This window comes from Quercus lobata, chromosome 11 (assembly GCF_001633185.2).
Source record: "Quercus lobata isolate SW786 chromosome 11, ValleyOak3.0 Primary Assembly, whole genome shotgun sequence".
Lineage (NCBI taxonomy): Eukaryota > Viridiplantae > Streptophyta > Magnoliopsida > Fagales > Fagaceae > Quercus > Quercus lobata.
In genome coordinates, this window is record NC_044914.1 from 46,350,125 (window position 1) to 46,374,831 (window position 24,707).

The window sequence follows — 24,707 nt, forward strand, 5'->3', positions numbered from 1 at the left end:
CTATCTCCCCCTTTCATCCCTATCATCCACGTGTAGATCAGATCATTGGTTTTGGTCTCTGTCCCATCAACGCCTTCTTGAAATTTTTGGGAAATAGCTAGAAGGCTGAAAACTATTGTCCAAGTATCACTTCCTCATTAATGGAACCACAGAGTTAGTTGCAGAGCATTCAATGCGGTGGTAGCAGCTTTTCCTTAGATATTTCATAGCTTTCTTCTATACTGTTCCTTCCTAATACTTATCCTTATCCATGGAATGGTCCGGAATGTTGCTCTTGATGGCAGACCACATCTTCTGACCTCGGCTTTGCTCAGCCGATGTGACATTCCTCTTCAAACCCCATCCTGGGCGATCATGATTGGACCTTACCTTTTTACCTACTAACACGAATTCTTATGACAATGTTCATTCATCCTCGGACTACTTAATATCTTTGGATTGGGCCCCTGGCCCAATACATATGTAAATACGTACTCCTAGGCCTTTCATCCCCATAATAGTCCCTCGAAATTCTTCTTTCTAGCTCCTCGGAAAGAAAGGAGGATTTCGATGTCACCATAATCATTCCGTGCTTGTCATATCTTATCTTGTGATTGTGCAGATGCCTTTCTAACTGCCCAAGGCACGCTCCTGATGCTTTAGCATCCGAGACACTCCTTCATTAAATTTTTATGGCTCTATGTTCCCCATGTTTTACAGCACGATGTGGATCCAACGGCTAAGGATTTCGTTGGAACCCGAGCAAGAATTTTTCCGCTGATAAGTTTTTCTTTGATATAAATACTGCCCTAATTTATCAATCCTCTCACTTTAGCATTCGTACACTAAACCTGCAAAATTCACTTAATCTACTCGTGTCCTTACAAACACCAAGAGCTAGTTCGATGATGAGAATGCAAATTGTCATATTTTTCTCCCTTAATATTTAGTCTTTTATATTTATTTGGTGCCTAAATGTACTTATTATTCTTATATTTTGATTTAGGATGCAAATGGAGGCGTTAAGTGCAAAACGTAGCTAATTGGGCGATTCTGGACAGCTTTGACATCGCTTCGTAATTTGGGAATAACTCTCTCATCCAAGCTTCGATTGAGATGATTCAAGATGCTATGGAACGCCAAGACAAAGCTCTACAACTTTCATGTTTTGAGTTTTGAGAGATACGGGCTGCATCAAGGTCGAAATTGGGCTTGAAGTTGCTGCACCTGTTCTGCTGACGTTCTAGAATGTTCTTTTGCCTGAAATTCTAATACGCGTATCTGATGTGGTTTATTTTTGGAAGCCTCCAGATTTGGTGCACGAAATTTCCAGTTGAAAAACACCACTTTCCTAGTTGTATTAGGACTTTGTTTTATTTTTAATATTTTTCCTTAATTAGTTAGATTTGGATATTATTATTGAGAATATTTTTAGGAGATTTTGTAGGCTTGGGAAATGAGGAATTAACGTGTAAAAGGGGGAGGAGAAATCAGAATTAGACACACTCACGCCTCTCTCTCCCCTCTTCTCTGATTTTTTCCTTTAAGTTTTCATCATGGCCTTGCGTGGCGAAACTTTTATACTTGGTCGAAGAAAACTGAAGCCTCGGAATCAATAAAACTGTGAGAGGAATCAATAAAACTGTGAGATCTAATTTGTTTTTATTGTTCGATTTATGCTTTGAATATCGGATGTTCTTCTGTGCTTATTTTCATGATTGTCTCATTTAATTACTAGGAGGCCTACTAGTTTATTATTCGTTGCAATCTATTGCTAGGTTAGATATCAAATCCGTAATTGTTTGATCTCTCTAACTTGTGAAGCAATCAAGATTTAATGATTTGCTGCATCAGAAATTATTAGATCTTAGGAAGAATGCTCGACTAAATTAAATGCAACCGCTTGTGTTTGTATTGTTTAATTTCATCGATCTCTTTAATTCTTAAGGCTGCTACTAGATTAAACTTTTAGCGCTTGTCTTGGGTTGTTTAGTAGTTAGGGTTTATTAGATCGCTTGTTTTCTAATTAACTACGACTAAGGAGAGATAGGAAAATAGTTCAAACGGTGAATATTCAAAGTGTGAATTGATATATACTTGCATCAATGATCAGTTGTAAAATTCCGATGATGGATGTTGACTTGGACCAAGGTTTGTTCTCTTGATTGATTTTGATATTTTAATTTGAATTGTTCCTTAATTGTTTTTCTTAAAATTATTTTCATTATACTCAAACCCCCCCTCCTTGTTCACGTAGCATAAAACTATGCTAGATACTCTCTGTGGGAACGATCCTTACTCGCACTACTACATATATTTTTAGGAGTATAGGTTTTATTTTTGGTTGCCTGCGACAGCACACCATCCGAGGAGAGCTTTCTTCTTTCTGTAAGTCTTTATAAACCCTCTCGATTACTTTTTCCATCTACTTTTCTTTTCTTGGTATCTTTTCCTTCTCGGCTTCTCTTATTTCCCTCAATCTTCTCAGTACCCTCAAATCCCTCTTAGAAATGGGTAGATTCGCCCATTTGGTAGACTTTGAGGAGGGTTTAGAGAGCTTCAAAGCTCGGTATAGGATCTCGTTAGGAGTTAGGATTAGATACTGTGAGGAACGGCAGTGGCATGAGGATAAGCAAGAGGGGGAGGTGGTAATCTCAATGATTGCCTTTATAGAAGGAGGGATGAGGATCCCTATGGGCACAATCATGAAGGACTACCTTAGGGCCCATGGGTCCTCGGCCCAGTATGTGGCTTGAATAGCCTGCCAAGGAGAGAAGCATTTAACAAAGGAAGAGAAAGAAGTAATAAAAAATAAAAATATAATAAATGAAAAAGAGAGAGGGTTTATAAAGACTTACAGAAAGAAGAAAGCTCTCCTCGGACTAGCTCTTGGTGTTTGTAAGGACTCGAGTAGATTAAGTGAATTTTGCAGGTTCAGTGTACGAATGCTAAAGTGAGAGGATTGATAAAATTAGGGCAGTATTTATATCAAAGAAAAACTTACGAGCAGGAAAATTCCTGCCCGGGTTTCAACGAAATCCTCAACCGTTGGATCCGCATCGCGCAGTAGAACGTAGGGAACATGGAGCCGAAAAATTTAATGAAGGTATGTCTCGGATGCCGAAGCGTCAGGAGCGTGTCTTGGGCAATTAGAAAGGCATCTACGTGATCAGAAGGTAAGATATGACAATCACAGAACGATTATGGTCACATCGAAATCCTCCTTTCTTCCCGAGGATCTAGAAAGAAGAATTTTGATGGGCTATTGTAGGAATGAAAGGCCCAGGAGTACGTATTTACATATGAATTGGGTCAAGGGCCCAATCCGAGGATATTAAGTAGTCCGAGGACGAATGAACACTGTCATAAGGATTCATGTTAGTAGGTAAAAAGGTAATGTCCGATCATGATCGCCCAAGATGGGGCTTGAGGAGGAATGTCACATCGGCTAAGCAAAGCTGAGGTCAGAAGATGTGGTCTGCCATCAAGAGTAACATTCCAGACCATTCCATGGATAAGGATAAGTATCAGGAAGGAACAGTACAGAGGAAAACTATGAAATATCTAAGGAAAAATTGCTACCACAGCATTGAATGCTCTACAACTAACTCTTTGGTCGCATTAATGAGGAAGTGATACCTGAACAGTAGTTTTTAGCCTTCCAACTATTACCCAAAAACTTCAAGAAGGTGCTGATAGGGCAAGGACCAAAACCAACGATCTAATCTGCACGTGGATGGTAGGAATGAAAAGGGGAGATAGTTTAAATAGAAGAGAGACCCTAAGAGAAAAAATCTGAGAAGAAAAAGAAGAAATACTATAACAATCAAAACTGTATTTGTAACCAACTTCAAGTAATATATACACGAACTGATCTCCTCGGACTGTGCTGAGGACGAATTTCCTTAGATAAATCCTGCCTACTTTTACTTTATTGTCTTCTAAATCCATTCTAACTGTTATCAAACTTATTAGAACCTAGTTTTCCAACTCACTTTCTACAAATTCATTGTATTGGGCTCTTTGAGCCTAACTCCTCTTATTGTTTGGGCTTGAGATCCAAATAGCGTCCTTACAACTGCCAAAAGGTCATGGATTTGAATATTGAGTACTATAGTGGCAATGTAATATAGGACATGAGATGAAGACTATACTGTCTATATATACGAGCCTCCCAAAAAAAAAAGAAAAAAAAAAAAGGAGAAATGTTTTACTTTTAACCAAAAAAGAGGGTGGGGGGAACTTTATATTAACTTCAATTTTGTGATGCCAAACACAGCCGAGGGTGAGTGATTGAGACTGTTCTTAACTACCCAGAGCAGCAGGTAGAATGATAAAAAACACTTTAAAGTTTAAACAGACAAACTGATTAATTTCACTTTTCTAATCAGCAAAACTGCTATTAGACCACCCCACTTAAAAAAAAACGCTTGTCACTCATCTTCAAGTGTATTTGTGCGCTCACAAAAGTCACATTTGCGGTTGCATGTGAGCTCACTGACACGAACACTCCTGTCAGTGTCGGCTCTTACACGCAGCCCCCCCTTTCTCCTCCCAATCTCTCTTCCCCGTGACACCCATAACGTAGCACGTAGCATATAAAACCAACCCAAAACCCACGCTCATACACACGTTTGAGTCATTTGACACTCCCAAAAAAAACCACCCCATCAAAGTTCAAACCCACAAAAAATGAACCTTTCACTTGCCCATCTCGTCCTTGCTCTTCTCCTCACCAAATTCCCAAGCTTTGCAACAAGCTCACATGACTACCAAGACGCATTATCAAAGGCAATCTTGTTCTTTGAGGGCCAACGCTCTGGTTATTTGCCACAAGACCAAAGAATCACTTGGCGTGCCAACTCGGGCCTAAGTGATGGTTGGATGTACAACTATGACTTATCTGGTGGGTACTATGATGCTGGTGACAACGTAAAGTTTGGTTTCCCTATGGCTTTCACAACAACATTGTTGGCTTGGAGTGTGATCGAGTTCGGTGATTCCATGCCAAACAGTGAGCTGAGGAATTCTATGGTGGCAATTCGTTGGGCCACTGATTATTTGCTCAAGTCTGTGTCTCAGCTGCCGAACCGGATTTTTGTGCAGGTAAGTGTTTGTACTATGCATTATGAGTGAGAGAGTGAGAGAGTGGTGGTAGTTTGGGGAATTGCAGTTGGGGGAGACAACATTTTATTACTTTAGTTGAACTAATCTGTAAATGGGTGGAAGAATGTGGTTCTTCTGTGGACTCCTGTAGTCCACTTGGGTCAGTAGGTTGTCGTGTATTGATTATTGACCTTTTGGTCCTCACATGTTATCCCAAGAAATCTTGGGGCTCAAAAAATTGTTAAAAAAATTAAGTTGGATTCGGTAGCTTTGTTATTAGTGAAATTGAATCAAATGAATTATGGTACTACCATTAGATAGTACATTTGAGTGAAGTGATCCATCTATATATATATATATATATATATTTTTTTTTTTTGATGAATAAGTGATCCATCTATATGAACACTAGTAAAATGGATGATAAGCATGAACTGATCCATCATGTGAATTCAATCATTCACTATTCTTTTTGGTCTATTCATCCAACATGATAAGTAGATAGATTCTTGTGTTGGGATTTTGTTCATGTTACTAGGCGTTTTAGTTTTCTAGCTCACAATTTGGCCTAGTAGGTATTGTCTTGTAATATATGAGGTGTCTTATGCAAAGCTTGTGGATCCCACAATGGTGTTACACATTGTAAAAGAGGAAGGACACAATATGGGTGCATAATAAAAGATAATTATTGGTTATGTAGAAAAGGGTCATTGTCATTTCAATTATCCCTGCAAGGTGTTCGAATTGAAGGACAATATGAGCTGGCCTTTGCTGCAATGTTTCTTTTGCTATGTTTCTAGCTTGTAATAAAGTCTCTCATTCAGGGGGGGAAAATCATCTATTTGATTAAGGCAGTGAAATTTATGGAAAAAAAAGATTAGTGAAAGATCAAATGCCCTCCATATATTAAACTTTTTTACTTGCTTTTAAAAACTTTGACTGATATTCTTCGTTAAAACTTGAGCCCTTAAAGTTGCCTAGTATTGATCAAAATTTAAACAAAGTGTGGACCGGTTATCTACCTTTGGGTCCTTTAATCATGTAACCCTTTTTCTCCTTAAAGTTTGTGAATTGGATGGTCTACAAATTGTCCTCACAAAGCTTTATGCTTCTTATAGATAAGACACAAATTGTCCTCACAATTATATATAGTTTCCACGCGCTAACTATGATCATGGATGTATAGTATGACACTATTAGGTACTAATTAATGTGACAACAATCTTAATTGTGTCAATGAGAATTAAAATTTTGTAATTTGGATTGAGAGATGGAACTTTTTAATGTGTAGGTTGGGGATCCAAACATAGACCATAGTTGTTGGGAAAGACCAGAAGATATGGACACAGCCAGGACAGTTTATGCCGTTGATGCACCAAATCCAGCTTCTGATGTTGCTGGAGAGACAGCAGCAGCTCTAGCAGCTTCATCAATAGCATTCCGATCATCGGACCCCGGATACTCTGACACCTTGTTACGAAATGCCATCAAAGCTTTTCAATTTGCAGATAATTATAGAGGAGCTTACAGTGATAATTCAAATATTAGAGATGGTGTCTGCCCATTTTATTGCGATTTTGATGGTTATCAAGTGAGTAATTAAATATGACTCAATTGATTGTGGCTGATTCATTTTACTCAATTATTTTATAGTTGAATAAGGGACTCAGAATTGAATTCGGCTTACACAAAAATGAAACGCATTAGTTTATTAGTATCTTAACCTATTGACCTATTGATAAAGAATAATTATCATGTAACGAATGCCAAGTATTTCAATTTTTTTTTTTTTATTATTAAAAAATCACTATATTAGTTAGTAATGACTTTACTAAGTGATCCTAATTGTGAAGAGCAAATCTATGCCTAGGGATTTCTTTATCAATTTGATTAGCAATTCTAGTTCTAAATTATAAAAAGGACGAGTGTTGCACATGCTGAAGTTGCAAGCAGCTTTATGCCTTTATCACATTAAACATGTGTGTGAGGGTTGAGTCCAAACCATGCCAGAACAAGCAAACAAGATAAGACCTATCCCTTTTTTGGGTTAACTAAAATGGCAATTCATGCATGACAAGAGAGTCTTAATTATTTGCATTTTGCAGCAGATCACCATTGAATGAATTCTGAAAGATTCCTATTTTGTGGATGTCGTGTCATGTTGCTTGTTATCCCATGTGAACTGCCATGGCCGGGTTTAGTGGGTTTTCCTACCAATAAGACTCGAGTAACAAAAAAATTTACAAGTCAAGTATTGTTATTGGTAGGTAAAAAAAAAAATAATGTTAGTAGTAGGTCCAAATTAGAACTTGTAATAACTTTTCAACTCAATTGCTATGAAATTGTTGTATCCGTAAGATTACTCTTTTTCCAACTAATCGGTTTTTATAGTTATATATGATCATACTTCAATCTGATGCAATTTAATTTTGCTGGGGTTGGATAGGATGAGTTGCTATGGGGAGCAGCATGGCTAAGGAAGGCTACACAGGATGATACTTACCTCAATTACATAGAAAGCAATGGCAAAACCCTTGGTGCCGATGAGAATATCAATGAATTTGGGTGGGACAACAAGCATGCTGGCCTTAACGTTTTAGTCTCTAAGGTCAGATTAATAAAATTTCCTAGACATTTTATTAGATGTTCAGCACAAAATCTTTGAACACACTTTAATTCTAACAAAAACAATTCTCACTCTTTATAGGAAGTCATAGAAGGAAATATGTACTCTCTCCAATCATACAAAGCCTCTGCTGATAGCTTCATGTGCACTCTCATACCCGAATCATCATCTTCGCACATAGATTACACTCCTGGTGGACTCCTATACAGGCCTGGAGGTAGCAACATGCAACATTCAACATCAATTGCTTTCATTTCATTAGTCTATGCCAATTACCTAGCTCGAACATCACAAGCTATTAATTGTGGAAACATATATGTTACTCCAACCACACTACGCCAACAGGCTAAGAGGCAAGTTGATTATATTCTAGGTGATAACCCTAAGGGTTTATCATATATGGTTGGATTTAGTGACTACTATCCACAGCGTATTCACCATCGTGGCTCATCTTTACCATCCATTAAGGACTATCCCCAATTCATTGCTTGCAAGGATGGTTCAATATACTTCAACTCAACAAATCCTAATCCAAATGTCTTGGTTGGGGCTGTTGTGGGAGGACCAGGAGAAGATGATATCTATGAGGATGATCGAGTTGATTTTAAGAAGTCGGAGCCCACGACTTACATTAATGCACCATTAGTCGGGGCATTAGCATACTTGGCTGCTAATCCCAACCCTAGTTAAGAAAAATACCTGTCATTTTTTGTATATAAATTCGGAACTCTCAGCAATTGAGAATGGGGAAAAGATGCCTCTCATCTTGGGCAAAGAAGAGGGAAGAGGCTTGATAATTTGTTTGATTCTTGAGTTGTGTGATTTTCTTGTCACAAAAGCTTGTTGTGACCTTTTATATAAGGATAATGTGAGAAGCTTAATGGCTTCTCGAGATCAATGACATTGTCTACATTTTGTTTCTTCATATGCAATTTTCTATGGTAGAAGTGAGATTTCAATTTTCTAAAGACATAATTTTTCATTTTTTAAAGACATTATAATATTTAAACCACCTATGCCTATGCCAAGATGGCATCGAAAACTTAGATGCATTAACCCTTAGTATGCATTTGATTTAGTTTTTTCTTGAAGTTTATTTGCTTATAATTATCTTTTTAATTAAATTTTCACTTTATCTATATACACTTATAATTTTACTCATTTTCAGCAAATAAATAAAGGATAAGATTTCTCTCCACCAAATTAGTTCGGAGAAAAACCATTCAAATCTCTATATTTTGTCTTTTGACGGTATGTTTATGAGTTTCACGCATAGTGCATGAAGGTAGGGTAACCAAACATTATTAGTTTATCACTATGATTATTACTAATTTTATTATTATTAATATTTAGTCAGGATTCCTAGTCATCTTGCAACAGCTAGTGACATGTGCAACCTAAAAGAAAATAATTATGCTGCCCGTGATTTTATTTTATTTTTTTTCGTTTGTGTTTTCCTGTTAAGTGTTTAGCAATCTGATATTGATGAGTGATACAGTAGGATAATTCTATTCAATTATGTGGATAGGAGGATAATTCTCTTTAATTAATTGTAGCGGTTTGTTCTTTAGATCACGAGGCTTTGGGCCGCTACATGCACATGATTTGATTTATTGAACCTCGTGATTACACGAGCTTTGTCCATGTCTGTTTGTATGAGATTATCCAAAAAATTTCTTCTACTGCCTTCATTAAAATCAAAGGAAAAATTCAGTGCACAATGACAATACTTCTCAATTTCTTTTTTATTTTATTTTTATTGAGATTTGATGCTTTTTTTTTTCTTTTTTCTTTTTTAAGAAGAGATTTGATTTGTTTCTAAGTATATTAAAATAAACAAAGAAAATATAATTGGTTCAAACTAATATGATATAACTAAGTTGTAAGGAGTCTAAATCTTTTGTCTTACGATATAACTAGGTTGTAAGTCATGCTTATGCATGTAAATATTTATTAATAGCGATGATGAGGTGATCTTATTTAAGTGAGTAGGGTGATTGTCTTAGCTTTCTTGTTTAATATTATGAATAGGGCACTTTGTATTAAAATAAAATAAAATTGGACACTTGCATGACACAAAATTAGATGAACATTTATAATTAATTTGGTTTCAATTTGAATTTCGGCTATGTTTCAACTTTAATAATATATACTAGCCTCTGAGCACGCGCGTGCTCTTTTATTTTTTGGATAAAGATTAATAATTTGCACGAAGACAATGTAAATTAACGTAAAAGTAAGAGTTTATTAGAAGCACGAAGACATTTCGACATAGAAGTAGGAATTTATTATTTTTGTTAATTTACTATTTTAACTCCATTTTTAAGTTTTAGGTTGGGGTATTTTTGATAGTTAAAAATGCAAAAATTAACTTTCTTTTGTCAATTTACTATTTTAACCCCATTTTTAAGTTGTTGGTTTATTAATTTAGGGGTATTTTTGACAGAGAAAAAAACAATAACTAACTTTTTGAATCCTCTTAATATATACAGATATATATATATATATATATATATATATATATATATATATATATTTATATGTATGTATGTTTAAATGGTTCTTGTTTAGTTAAGGTTGGTGGGAGCTTCTTAGGGTGCGTTTGAATCGACTTCAAACGAATTTCGGAAATCAATTTCCGGAAAATGGAGCGTTTGGCTGTGACGGAAAATATTATTTTCCGGAAATGGATTTCCTGTTGACCGAAATTTGAAGCCTTGACCACGGAAATGAAAATCTGCCTTCATTTTCACTTCAATGGATTTCCGGAAAAAGAGAGAGAGCGCGCGCGCGAGAGGAGAAGACCAGTCCGAGCTCCAGTCCGAGCTCCAGTCCACGCGCGCGGACCAGTCCGACGACGGCGATCGACGCTTCGCGAGATCGCGCCGTCGATCGCGATCTCGCGAAGCGTCGATCGCGATCTCGCCTTCGCGAGATCGCGTCGGATCGAGATCTCGATCGACGGCGCGATCGCGATCTCGCCTTCGCGAGATCGCGCCGGATCGAGATCGCGATCGACGGCGCGATCTCGCGAAGCGTCGACCGCGAGATCGCGACGGCGAGACCGCGACGTTGATCGCGATCTCGCGACGGCGAGACCGCGATTTTTCTGGGTTGTGGCTTGTGTGTTTTCTGGGTTTGTGTTTTCCTCCTTCTTTTCCAAACACTAGAAAATATTTTCCGGAAAATTTTTTGAAATACAACCAAACACACAAAAATATTTTCATTTTCCGGAAATTAGCATTTCCGGAAAATATGTATTTTCCGGAAAACGTTTTACGGCAACCAAACACAGCCTTAATCACAGGCCAATACAAGAAATGAATCCCTTATTTTTAAGCAATTTTATAAAATTTGGGGGACTTGGCCCAATTGCCCAACCCTTATTCAAACAGCCTTCCGTAATAAGTGGGGACAAATGATCACTTAAAAAAAAAAAAAAAAAAAAGAAATGATGAAATTAATATTTCAATATGTTACATACTTACATTAAAAACAACAACAAAAAAAAACATAGGTGAAAAATTATACGTCATCCATTCAAATTTGGCTGATGATATTTCTTTTTCTTAAACACGCTTTGTAAATTATCTCTTTATCAATGTATTTATTCTATCACCTACCTCAAAGATACAAATATTCTAAGAATAGGTATAATTTGAATATATATATATATATATATATAAATAAAAGAAACAGAAAAAAAAAAAAAAAAAAGTCTAAAGGAACAACAAAATTTCATAATATTTTCACAACATATTAAATTACAATTGAGTTTTTGAGTTATGGTTGGGTCTTAGTATAATATTTTCTTTTAAAATTAATTTTATTTTGACTTATGATAAATTGATACATTATTTTATTGTGAAAATATTGTGAGATTACGTTGAGTTGAAGAATAAGTCAAAACTAATTAAGCATATATAAAGCTATATGTTATTATGTTATTTGCTCACATGTAAGTTCATCCACAATTTTCAATTATTGAGATTAAGCCATAAAACCAAGTTTTTTACAATTACAACCAGAAGGAAAAAAAGGCTAAGCATGAATTTTTTTTTTTTTTTTTCTCTTTTTGAGAGGAGCTATAAGAATGATAATTTATGGTACAGTAATGGCTACACTAGATTATCAGTTGAGGTCTTTCACAAAAGAAGCAAAAATTAAAAATGATTAATTGAGGAGTGAGGACTCTGATAGTCTGATGGACCAACATTTCCTCTGTTGGTTGGGCTTTAATCATGCTTGTTACCAACCAAAATTTAAGTGCATCTAGGGGCAGATAGCAGCTCTGTTTGCCACCTACCTTATTGATTGGTCTCGTGAGCTCTAGTCTGCCACCATGGATCATCTTCATCTTCATATTCATGCCATGTTCATAATTAGTGTTCACTTTTGGGTGGTCTTCACAATCTAAGATCACAGCTCCATCAATGACAGATGGTGTTGTTAATACCAGCTAAAATTGTAGCCTAATTGTAGGCTTTGTAGCCTACCTTTGTCACCATTGTTTTGTACCATTTTGTCAGTGTGGACTTTAGATCTTTGTAGGTGATGGGTCATTGTTGATCATGTTTCCCTCTTTCTTTTTAGGAAAATTAATACTGTCAAGAAACAAGAATCGTGGGACAGATACAACAACATTAACTACTCTGGGCCTGTGTGGGGCCACCTAGCCCCCAAGAAAAACAAATATAGGACTACACAGATTAGCCCATTTTGGAAATGGGTGGTAGTGAACAAAACTCACCTCACATGGCTTCATTTTCACTTGTGGCTGGGGTTTCGTTTTGAACTTGGTGGCTGCAAGTTAGAATTTGCAGCTGAAATGCATTGTTTGAGATGGTTGGGTTAGGATTTGGGCCAGTGAAAATGAATTCAAGCCTGTTCAAAGAGGTGATATGTTGGGCTTGAACTTCCGTCCACTTTATATGAGATTGGGCTGAACCAAGGTAAAAAAATTGTTTAGTGACCGAAGTGAACCAAGTTGGACCGAATATAATGAAATGGACCAAAATAGACAAAGTAAGACTGAATTGGGCAGAATAGGACCGAAGGGGACCAAAGGGGAACAAATAAATCAAATGGACCGAATAGGGCCAAAGTTAACTGAAGTAGACCAAATAGGACCATAGTGGACTGAATAAGACCGAATGGACTGAATAAGACCAAAGTGTACCGAATGGACCTCATAGAACCAAATTGGACTTAAATAAGACCGAATGGACCTCTGTGGACCGAATAGGATGGAATAAGACCGAAAATGACGGAAGTAGACATAGTGGACCGAGTTGGACCAAACTGGATCGAATAAGACAAAAGTGGATAGAATTGATTGAATAGAACCAAATTGGACCAAATATAACCAAAGTGGACCGAATAGGACCAATGTGGACTAATTGGACCAAATTGGACCGAATAGAACAAAGATGGACTAAATCGGACTGAATAATACGAAAGTTGACTAAAGTGGACCAAATAGGACCGTAATGGACTGAATAAGACCAAAAGTTCACCGAATGGTCCTCATAGGACCAAAGTGGACCGAAATAAAACCCAATGGACCGAATAGAACCAAAGTTGACAGAATGGACCTATGTGGACCGAATAGAGCCAAAGTGGACTGAATAAGACCGAATGGACCGAATAAGACAAAAGTGGATGGAATTGACCGAATAGAACCAAAGTGGACTGAATAAGACCGAATAGATCCGAAGTGGACCAAATAGGACTAAAATGGACCTAATCGGACTGAATAGAATCAATGTGCACTGAAGTGGACCAACTAGGACCAAAGTGTTCATAATGGACCAAATTGGGACCGAATTGGACCAAAATGGACCGAAATACAAAACGAAAATATAAGCAAAACAAGTTTGTAGTGGTAAAAAAATTGATTTAAAAACCAAATAAATAAAATAATGATGTTGTGAATCCTTCAAAGTGAGGTAGCGAATATAGATATAAAATATATAAGATATTAAGTTTTATTTATTAATTATTATTTAAACATGCAATTCATGCATCATAAATAAATATTGAACATTCAATATTTGGCACCTTGTTGTCAATCTGGGTTTTGATGTATTTAGCATCATAAAAAAGAGTGTACATAGTTGTTATTGTAGTTAAATAATTAATATTTTTTTAATTTGTACACATTCTTAGGGTACTTGTTAGCAAGACGTAATGAAAATTATCATCAACATATCCAAATTGACATGATCATTTATACTCAAAATGACATAACTTAAACACGCATCAAAAGATATGGTACATAAATTTAATGAAGCACAGTGTTACATATCAACAACAATTGTTAAGGTCACTAACATGGCTTGGAAATTTGGGAAAAAAAAAATTAATAAGAAAAATCTATTGTAATAGATATACCAAATCATCTACGTAACAACTCAAAGAATTAGTGTTATATGATTCAAATTTTTTTTTTTTTTTTTTTTTGGTCAAGGTTCCACCAACTTTACAAATGTTATTCACTCATTATAGTATTACATTAATGGTTTGGTTCAATTGTTATAAAAGATATATATATATATATATATATATTTTTTTTTTTTTTTTCACTTGGACGCTTTGCATGACATTTTCTTGTAAGGCCTGATGATTTTTGAAGATGCTCATTGTTGGGGACGTTTTTGCGACAAAAGCAAAAAATGCAAGAATGGCTTAAATCTCCCCTTGGGTTCTTTAGAAGTGATTATTTGTGGAAAATCAAGCCCAAAATTCTAAATGTATAATGAACAAAGGCTAATGGTGCTTTAACAAGAGAGAAATCAAAATGCCAATAACAAAAATGCTAAAAATTGCATAAGAACATAACAAGTCTGAAACTTCAATCCATAGTCAGCAAGAAGAGGAAATTGAGAGAGGTTGTGTGGGAGAGAGGGAAGGTTTCTATGTACCCATATTTCCACCCCTAAGCTTCGGAATTGTGAGAACATTGGCTGGCTGAATGGGCTTTTGCTCCAAAGTTTCAGTTATGTGGGTAAAACATGGTTAGTTCCTTTTGAATCTAATTGAGGCCTTTTGTATTGAGTTTGGGGTGCTCTAAGTGACTGGTTTTTTGTTAATGGAAGAGGCTTTGAATCCAAGGTATTGATCAAAGAGGTTATGGTCAGATTTGCTTTAATTGCTTAAGAGGGTTGACTTGCTTTTTGCATAATTTGAGAAATGAAGTGGCCTAAATTCATGGGTTGATGTTTCCTAGACATGGCGACATGATAGGTCCTTGGAGGCTGTATTTGGTTGCTGTAGTAGACAAGGCTAGCCACTTAGGGTTAGCTATGTGTTTTAGGCAAAAAAAAAAAAAAAAGTGTAGAGTAGAAAAGTTGGGCCATAGTTAGCCAGAGCATAAAAGTTTTTTGGTGTGAAAATTTCAAGTATAAGACCTCCTCCGTGAGCTAGTGGTGCTACCGGTGTCGTTTGCTCACTTGATAGCACGCATACGGGGCTCATGCAAAAGGTCTAAAAGAAACTGACTTATATCCTCTAAACCACATTTCCTTAGTTTTCCCAATATGTTGCATGGGCTTGGGTCATACTTAAAAGAATAAATAAGATATAATACATGAATTGAACCCACAATAAAGTCGGGTTTGATTGAATCGGGCTTGTAAAAAATGTGTCGTGTATCAAAACTCACAAGTCACAGAAAAGGATAACATACTTACAAAATATAGGAGTAATTAAAGATAATAAAAACTATCTCATATGTAAAACAAAACCAAGGGGTAAAAAGTTAATAGTTGTAGGGATAAGGGTTTAGGATTGTATATTAGGCCTTAGGCTTTGGCCGAGGACGTTGATGGGTTCAAGGACGAATAAGCAATAGTGAGGGCGTTAAGTTCAGAGTCCCATAAGTAATGTGCAAGTGGAAAGGTTGGGAAAGGTGGTCCGAGGAAGTTTGTCTCCTTGGATAAGTCAAGCACAGGTCAAATGTACATCCTATCGTTCAAGATGACCTTTGAGGAAATTCCACTAATAGGGACGTGCATTATAAACGTACAAGAGGGGTGGAAGCCCAGAAATGTCTAGGGAAAGGCTGCTGCCACCGCATTAAATGCTTTGTAGCTAACTTCCTAGCTGCATTAATGTGGAGAAGACCCCTGAACAGTACTGCCTTGGCTACCCCCACTTACAGAAGGCCTAAAGGGGTGTCCGATGGGACAAGCACTCAAGTAGGGGCTTAGATGATCAACAAGTAGAGGACCAAGATCGTTCAAAGGGGACTATATAATGTAAGAGACCCTCCATGGAATGGGAGAAGGAAAAAACAAAAGAAAAACATTGTAGCAATTAGGAAATAAATTTGTAGTCATACTTAAGATAAAGATACAAGAACTGATCTCATTGGACCTCTCCAAGGACGACTTTCTTTAGTTGAAATCCATTCATCTTTCTGTTCTTGTCACTTGAATCCACTTTGTTTGCCATCCAACTCATTCTAGCCCAGTTTTCCAACCCACTTTCTACAAATTTATTGTTTTGGGCTTTTTGGGCCTGAGCCTGTTCATCCTTTGGTCAAGGATTTAAACTCAGTTCTTACCATAGCAATTTGCTCTTTCATTTAGAGAATGATCATCTTCGTTAGCTGGTCTACTCATTTCATGGTACAGAATTACCTATTCATGAATCTAATAATATACTGTACGTGATACCACATCATTTAAAAATCATACTATATTTCACAAAATAAGAAATGATAATTGCTTTGAAATGATGTGATAATAAACTTGCCTTTAAATTCATGAAATAATAAAATCTGAATCATCCCAATAAAATCAAATGAAATCTAAACCATGATGAATGAAATGACATGATATTTTTAAATGATGTGACAATATATTCACTTTTAAATTGATGAAATACTAAATCTCTACTTGACAATAGTTTTTCTCCATTTAATTTGAAATAAGAAGGGAAAATCTTAATTATTATTATGATCATTTTAGCATATGAAAGTGGGGAATAACTCTTCTTTGTCAAGTAGAAAATAGTTTTCCAGCCCTAATGAAAGCAAAAATCCGTTGTAGTCTAGTTGGTTAGGATACTCGGCTCTCACCCGAGAGACCCGGGTTCAAGTCCCGGCAACGGAAATCCTTTTTGCTCTCTTTTTTTTACTTTTCCAATTCCCGGAAATCCTTTTCCCCTTTTTTTTTTTTTTTTTTTTTTTTTTTTTTTTTTGATATCTTTTCCAATTCCCTCTCTCAGCTTAGACTTACAAACCTAAAAGCTTGAACCTCAACTTTCCACAATTCCAATTCCTCTCATTTTCTTTTCCAATTCCTTCTCAGCTTGAATCTCAATTTTCCCCAATTCGATCCTTTTCCGATTCCATATCTAAGGTACGCTTCTCAATTCTCCTGCCCTAATTTCAATCCCTTCTCTCTCTCTCTCCGATATTAAATTAATCTTCTTTTACAGATTTTAGGGTTTAGGGTTTAGCTTCAAGCTTGCTATTTTCTATTTCATCAAACCCTAGAACCTCTTTTTATGCTACCAAGACTCAATTTTTGGTTATCCTTTTGACTGAAAACTTTGGCTCAACACAATTTGGAAGTTACCAATTCGCAGCCTTTGGTCTCTGTTTGTTTCCACTGAAAATGTTGTCACGGTTTAAGGGAAAAGTGAATTTATCTTGAATTGAAGAGAGATTATAGAATTTTTACTCTATAAGTGTAAAGTACTAAACTTGATGAAAAAAAAAAAGGGATCTTGACTGGCCTAATTCTGACATCTTCTTAAGTCTTAACCCCATGAATTGATGGTTGATGTTGCAAATTTCTTTGAATTGTTAGGAACATGAGCTAAGAGCTTACTGGGTATGTGTGTAATTACCAATAAAGTTTTTTTTTTTTTTTTTTTTTTGGTCGGGGAAATTAGCTCTTGATTGGAAAAGTACCATTACCTAATTCTCTTATTCTATCACATTTATGCCGTTTCCTTTATGGGAATTTTCATTTAGTTACACGAAAAAGCCTTGTATTTGGCCTAGTGACCATGATTGTATTACCTTCTTGTTGTGTATGTGATCATTATATAATTCTTCTGCTGATTTTTGCTGGTCTTGGTTATCATTGTCGACATCAAGTTCCTTCCTTGCCTGATTATATTGCTTTTCTTTTGTATTTTTTTGAAGTTTGTACTAACTACATATCCTAGCCACCCCAAGTGTGTATAAACCATCTTTTCATATGTGTGGTCATTGTATGATTCCTCTGCTGATTGTTGCTGGTCATTCTTTTCATTGTCAACATCAAGTTCCTGCCTTCCTTGATTATACCATATTACATTTCTTTTGTATTTTTTTTAAAAATAAAATAAAGTTTGGACTTTCTAAAAATAGTCTCGATAGAGGTGTTGATTAACACCTTGAAGGTGATTTTGGTATCATGTGAACCGATATCCCGACATGTGATAGAAATGATTGGCACCTATGTTCTGGTTGCCATTGGTGGCAATTAGGTTATATCCTTTTGCGTTGATAATTTTCTTGGTCAAAGTTTATATGGTTAAGGAACATTTTGCATTTGAAATGGAACGCATAGATGAGCATTTTCAAGGTTTCTTTTTTTTTCAGTGGTAGCTGACAGGAAAAAGCGGCATGCATGGAAAGCCAATCCATAACATGACTAGTTCTGAAATAACTATTAGTTGGGCAATTTTACCTAGGAGGGGTCATTTACTGGTTTTATGTCTTCCATCTGTTAGTCCCAAGTGAAATGTTGGCGTTGTTTTACACATGCATTTTATTTTTGTCTAACAGTTTTCTTCTAACATTTTTTGCCTTTAATGGCTCTTTAGCCTATCAACACCACCCTTTTGGTGGGTATACCTCTGGGGTTGAATCCCTGGTATCTTGAAGATGGTATGATGCAAAGCTCTATTTATTTTCATATTGACATTGTTCTCAAACATTTGCAGCCATGGATGTAGAAGAAGGTGCAATGGAAAGCTCTATTCTTTCTTCCATTCTGAATTCTATAGAGTCTAACGAGAGAGGAGAAGGGCTTTCCCCAGAAGATATTGCTTGGGTTGACTCCTGCCTGATCAAAGACCCTGAAAGCTCAGAGACTAATATGAATTCTTTGAAAGACGCCTTATTAGAAATCTTCATTTCCCAACCTGAATTAATTAACTCCTCTGCTGCTGTAAGCAATGGTTCTCCTGAAGAAACTGATGTTGAAATACTTCCTTCCAGTGAGGAGGCAGACACTGTGCAGTTCCAAGGAAGAACTGATGATGATCTTGTTCTCATTAATAAAGAAACCAAAACAAAAGGTGATGATCTTCCAATCAATTTGAAGAATAACACTTTGCCATCATTAACATATGGGGGAAATTCATTTTTGCTAACACACACTGAAGGCCTGGAAGAGAGTGGAAGTAGTGGGTCAAAGCTTGATTTGGGCTCCCCAACTTATGAGTTGGAGCCTTCAAATGTGGATGATATGTTTCTTGCTAATGAAGAAGAAAAAACAAAAGGTGATGATCTTCCAATCAAGTTGGGGAATAACACTTTGCAGTCATTTACATATGGGGGAAATTCATTTTTGCTAACACACTCTGAAGGCCTAAAAGAGAGTGGAAGTAGTGCATCAAAGCTTGATTTGGGCTCCTTAACTAATGAGTTGGAGCCTTCAAATGTGGATGATATGGTTCTTTCTAATGAAGAAGAAAAAACAAAAGGTGATAATCTTCCAATCAAGTTGAAAAATAACACTTTGCAGTCGTCAACTTTTGAGAGAAATCCATTTCTGCCAACTTACACTGAAGGCCTCAAAGAGAGTGGAAGAACTGAATCCATGCTTGATTTGGGTTCTTCAGCTTATGATGTGGAACCCTCAACTGAGGATATCTTCAGGGTCTGGGATTTGGACATTCCAGCCGAGGATGGTGAACTTGTTAAACAATTGAACAAGGCCCTAACAGATAATTCCTTTGAATCGATACCATCAACTCTTAATGATTCAGGGGCATGGAAAGATCTGGAAGAACAGTCGGTTGATAACCTAATAGCTGGCATTTCAGACCTATCTTTATATGGAAATTCTAGTTAAATGTTTGTGTAGATGGTCTTTGTTTTCTTCCTCCTCTGTGCTGCTGACAGTTAGAGGCAAACCCTGAATGTGACCAACCTTTAAGGTACTTCAACAAACTGAAATAGTTTAGGAGATTCTGCTGATGTCTCTATTGTTGCAGTACCAACTTGGTGAAATGATGGTTGGTTTGAAGTTATGGATGGTCGAATATCTTGCAAACTTCTCTCATTCTTTTCTTTGCCTCGAGCTCGTGAATATTTGAAGGTCATTTCATTCTTTATACTTTGTGATGATTCTTCAAGTAGCACCTTATATAGTTAAAGTTATTTATTTCTTTTTTTTTTTTTTTCGTTGTAAAAAGCAGTTATTCCCTATAATTTACCGACCTGTGGTAGCTTCTTTATTGTTCCTCCTTGATCAAGCATTTCGATTTTTGAGAAGTATCATACTCAACCAATTAGAAGGGTTTCCCATCAAAAAAAGAAAAGAAAAGAAGGGTTATAGTATTTTAAAATAAACGATTTGAATATCTATTGATTCTAACTTTCGGAAGAGGGTCTTTCATATACAAATTTAGCAGTTCTTTGCAATTTTAAAGCCCATATTATGTTTAGGGACAATTCTTTTCATAATTATTTTTACAATTTAGTTAGTAAAAGTTGTAATTGCAGCAATATCACTTTTACAGGAAATTATCATTAACATCACTCAATATGTACCAATCAAAACATGTCATTTCAGCAATGGTGCAAATTTTAGTATTATTGGACTTAATGAATTCTTCATGGAAACAAAAAATCAGAATTGCGGTTCTCATAGTTGCAAAACAATATGGAGGGACCTTAACCACATATCATTGGCATTTTACTTCCGCCACCAATATGCAAATTGGTGTAGGCCATTGTAAATTTGTAATGGACCTACACAATGATGTGCATAAACCGTGGTCTACATGGCATGGAAAATCATGGTCTATGCATTACAGAGAGAGAGAAGGACCGAGTGACTGAGTCTGAGGTGAGAATCTGAAGCAGCTAACCTGGCATGCTATGCACCGTTGCAGGAAAATCACAATCTTTCAAATCACATAAACTAAATCATGGCCATTAGTCAATAGTCAGTACAAAGCTAAAATACAAAGACAAAGCAATAGAAGAAATCACAGCCTTAGACTTAATTTCGAGAGGAATCTGGCTGACGCTAATTTGTATACCGTTTTGTTTTATGGTGAATGTGATGTGATGTATTTGTCTTGTAACTCTAACGCAAGAAAAAAAATATCATTGTTTTTTTCAGTCAGTATTTCATGTTTTTACGAGGTGGGAAAAAAACCATTTATCTCAACCACGTATGCAGCTTGACAAGTCAGCAAGTTATCATCCACACGGCAAAACATCATAGGTTGACACACAACAGCCTCAAATGGGACATCTTGTGACAGTACACTTAAGCAATTATAAATACAATGAGTGAATTGCATGTGTGGTAAAGAGGCTCAAAGAAAGCTCGCTAGAGGAGATAAGATTATAGTGCTTGTTAAAGGCTTAGCTATCTTCACAACAAGCAAAGCAAACAATGGCCTCAGCATCTCTTCTCAAGTCATCTCCTGTCCTCGACAAGTCTGAGTGGGTGAAGGGCCAAACCCTTCGCCAACCCTCAGTCTCCGTTGTCCGGTGCCTCCCCAACGCCCCATCACCCCTCACTATCCGAGCTGGATCTTATGCTGATGAACTTGTCAAGACCGCGGTATGTGTACAATATTTTCATAACCATAATGAGAATTTAAAACTTTTAATATTATTATGAGTTAGAATAATGGTTAAACGATTAAATTCAACGTTTCAGCTTAAGTTTCGAATAGACATAAGGTATTATTACTACTTGTATGTGTTTAGCAAATTAAATAAACAAACTCATTAAGAACTAGTAACATACAACTACTTTCAAACATGTCCAAACGCATAAAGTAACATATATAGTCTACTTTATTGTGTAGAAAGTATGAAGATAAACTTACTAAAGGCTCAAACAGTCCTCTTTGATTCTCTTACTACACAGCATACATGGTAAGCCACTGATAATGTGTGTTTTTTGGGGTATAGAAAATTGTTGCATCACCAGGGCGTGGAATTTTGGCCATGGATGAGTCCAATGCTACATGTGGGAAACGTCTAGCTTCTATTGGGTTAGAGAACACTGAGGCTAACCGCCAAGCATACCGTACCCTCCTTGTCACAGCTCCTGGCCTGGGCAATTACATCTCTGGTGCTATCCTCTTTGAGGAAACCCTCTACCAATCCACCACCGATGGTAAAAAGATAGTGGATGTTCTTGTTGAGCAAAAAATTGTACCCGGTATCAAAGTCGACAAGGTACGCCACCCATAAATTGCTCCTAGCATTTTTAGATACTTTTGGTTGTTGACAATGTTTTTCAAGTATTCCATTCCAGTTTATATATAACTTTTGCCTTTTGGTCTTCAATCTATCTTAGCTATCATGAAAATTATGTTCATTGACTAATAACTAGATGCATTTCTACATGGATTTGTGTGTGTGTGTTGTGATGAAAAAAGATAATTGGAGCATTTTTGATGACCTAAGATGCACTTGACTTCTTATATGTCAACATGAATAAGTTCATATAAATGCATGTATTAAGATATTTTGTTTCCAAGGATAACAATACTAATTAATGTACGGTTTAAACAATGAGAACAACAGGGTTTGGTGCCCTTAGTTGGTTCCAACAATGAGTCATGGTGCCAAGGTCTTGATGGCCTTGCTTCTCGCACAGCTGCTTACTACCAGCAGGGAGCTCGTTTCGCCAAATGGTGTCAATCTAAACCCCCATTTTTGACAGATACTAGCTCATACCTATATGACAATGAAATCTAACATATATCAATTTGATCAATTAGGCGTACCGTTGTCAGCATTCCCAATGGCCCAACTGAATTGGCAGTGAAGGAAGCAGCCTGGGGTCTTGCCCGCTACGCTGCCATTTCTCAAGTAAGAAAACTAATTCTAAAGATTTGTATATATTCAGTTAGCATTTGAGAAGTGCTTCTGGTTGAAATTGAGCAAAAATCAAGTCTTATGAAACTCAAAAGCAATGGAAGTGATTTTAATATGCTAATGATCAATTCTGTTGATCTTGCAGGACAATGGGTTGGTCCCAATTGTGGAGCCAGAAATCTTGCTTGATGGTGAACATGGCATTGAGAGGACTTTTGAAGTTGCACAGAAGGTGTGGGCTGAGGTTTTCTTCTACCTTGCTGAGAACAATGTCTTGTTTGAGGGTATTCTTCTCAAGCCTAGCATGGTAACTCCTGGAGCTGAATGCAAGGAAAGGAACACCCCTCAGCAGATTGCCGATTACACCCTCAAGCTCCTCCAGAGAAGAATCCCCCCAGCTGTCCCTGGAATCATGGCAAGTGTCATAACAAATAATAAAGTTCCATAATTCTTTATATTAAATCAAGGATGATTCATGTACTAATTGTGTAATTTGTTCATAATGAGCAGTTTTTGTCTGGTGGCCAATCCGAGGTTGAAGCAACCTTGAACTTGAATGCCATGAACCAATCTTCAAACCCATGGCATGTGTCGTTCTCATATGCCAGAGCCCTCCAGAACACCTGCCTTAAGACATGGGGAGGCAGGCCTGAAAACGTCAAGGCAGCTCAGGAGGCACTGCTTATCCGTGCCAAGGCCAACTCTCTTGCTCAGCTCGGAAAATACACTGGTGAGGGAGAGTCAGAAGAGGCCAAGAAGGGAATGTTTGTCAAGGGTTACGTTTACTAAGCTGCTCGCGCGAAAGATATAGATGATAATGATGAAGTAGAAGAAGAAGAGGCAGCAGAGGACAATGATGATGATGATGGATGGATGGAGGAATGCTAATTTCTCTGGAATGTGTAATGCTTTATAGCGTGGAGACTATTTTTGTTAATGATTACATGTACTTTTAGCCACTTAATAAACTTATTGATGATGAGATTAGGTAGTGTGTGCTAAAATATGCATCATCGTTTGCTAAAATGCTTGAACTTTGTAGTGTTTTAATCCCTAAAATCCGGTTGAAACCCTCACTAGAGTCAACTCCACTATGCATAAATTTTAAACGACTAGCTTAGTGTAGCTGTTTAGCTCATCATAGTATAATGCTACTAGCTCGGTATTCTGAGATTTTGGCTCCATTAACCTCCTCGAAGAACGAATAGTGAGGGTTAATCTTATTCAAGTATCAATAGTGTGGCTGCTAGCTTTACTCTTAAGATAGGATATCACATAAGGAACTATTATATATTGACTGGTTGATCTTGTACTTAAATAGAATTTGGATTCTTTCGGAGCAATCTGAACTCCCATAATTACAACTAATCTTTGACAAAATGGAAAAAGGTAAGTTAACACATATTTGAAGACTGTTCTCATAAGCTCCACTAATGCTCTTACACATATCAGAAGACCATTCTCATGAGCTCCACTAATGCTCTTATGTGACTCAAGTTCAACTATTAAACCACACTCTTTAAAAAAGCACAAAAGTGATATATTAACCCCGAGAATGAGAGGTTTACATTAACTATTAATTATTTCATACATCTGATATATGCATCGTCTCTCTCATAACATGTGAGTTTCACACAATTGTCAGATTCACATATTGAGAGAGATGATATATATACCAAATGTACAAGATATTGTCTCCTATACTAACATGGTTCATATAAATTTTAACTTGAATTTCTGATTCCCAACAAATCAATTTTGGAACTCTTCTTTTCTTAAATATTTTTTCAAGAGTGTTTCCCATGGTGTTTACCTATGATCTGCTAAATGGAACCAATATAAAGACTGAAATATTAAGTTCTAAAGTTGGGCCCATTAGGCCGGGTAACGACCCACCTAATCATGAAGGGCCAGACC

At 36.6% G+C, this 24,707-nt stretch overlaps 3 protein-coding genes and 1 non-coding gene across 4 annotated transcripts; all 4 read left to right on the forward strand.

Moving 5' to 3' along the window:
- The first annotated feature begins 4,380 nt into the window (after positions 1 to 4,380).
- On the forward strand, positions 4,381 to 8,636 carry LOC115969445 (endoglucanase 24-like). Its single transcript, XM_031089105.1, has 4 exons — positions 4,381 to 5,085; positions 6,377 to 6,676; positions 7,532 to 7,693; positions 7,793 to 8,636. The coding sequence occupies exons 1-4, from the start codon at positions 4,672 to 4,674 to the stop codon at positions 8,399 to 8,401; spliced, it is 1,485 nt and encodes a 494-aa protein (XP_030944965.1). The 5' UTR covers positions 4,381 to 4,671; the 3' UTR covers positions 8,402 to 8,636.
- An 8,118-nt stretch (positions 8,637 to 16,754) lies between these two features.
- TRNAE-CUC lies at positions 16,755 to 16,827 on the forward strand. The gene has a single exon. It is a non-coding gene; the product is annotated as a tRNA-Glu (tRNA).
- Positions 16,828 to 16,899: 72 nt separating this feature from the next.
- On the forward strand, positions 16,900 to 20,213 carry LOC115969170. The gene is made up of 2 exons (XM_031088751.1): positions 16,900 to 17,076; positions 18,656 to 20,213. Exon 2 carries the CDS (start codon positions 18,658 to 18,660, stop codon positions 19,789 to 19,791), a length of 1,134 nt encoding a protein of 377 aa, XP_030944611.1. The 5' UTR covers positions 16,900 to 17,076; positions 18,656 to 18,657; the 3' UTR covers positions 19,792 to 20,213.
- Positions 20,214 to 21,243: 1,030 nt separating this feature from the next.
- Positions 21,244 to 23,816, forward strand: LOC115969500 (fructose-bisphosphate aldolase 1, chloroplastic). Its single transcript, XM_031089157.1, has 6 exons — positions 21,244 to 21,519; positions 21,876 to 22,145; positions 22,497 to 22,606; positions 22,694 to 22,784; positions 22,936 to 23,205; positions 23,301 to 23,816. Exons 1-6 carry the CDS (start codon positions 21,349 to 21,351, stop codon positions 23,577 to 23,579), a joined length of 1,191 nt encoding a protein of 396 aa, XP_030945017.1. The 5' UTR covers positions 21,244 to 21,348; the 3' UTR covers positions 23,580 to 23,816.
- Positions 23,817 to 24,707: the final 891 nt, after the last annotated feature.

Bases quoted from the DNA above. Each gene is read 5' to 3' on its own strand.
- LOC115969445 (XM_031089105.1), top strand. From the start codon at position 4,672: ATGAACCTTTCACTTGCCCATCTCGTCCTTGCTCTTCTCCTCACCAAA. The intron at 5,086-6,376 runs GTAAGTGTTTGT...TTTAATGTGTAG, and splicing joins CGAACCGGATTTTTGTGCAG to GTTGGGGATCCAAACATAGA. The intron at 6,677-7,531 runs GTGAGTAATTAA...GGGGTTGGATAG, and splicing joins GCGATTTTGATGGTTATCAA to GATGAGTTGCTATGGGGAGC.
- LOC115969170 (XM_031088751.1), top strand. From the start codon at position 18,658: ATGGATGTAGAAGAAGGTGCAATGGAAAGCTCTATTCTTTCTTCCATT.
- LOC115969500 (XM_031089157.1), top strand. From the start codon at position 21,349: ATGGCCTCAGCATCTCTTCTCAAGTCATCTCCTGTCCTCGACAAGTCT. The intron at 21,520-21,875 runs GTATGTGTACAA...TTTGGGGTATAG, and splicing joins ATGAACTTGTCAAGACCGCG to AAAATTGTTGCATCACCAGG. The intron at 23,206-23,300 runs GCAAGTGTCATA...CATAATGAGCAG, and splicing joins CAGCTGTCCCTGGAATCATG to TTTTTGTCTGGTGGCCAATC.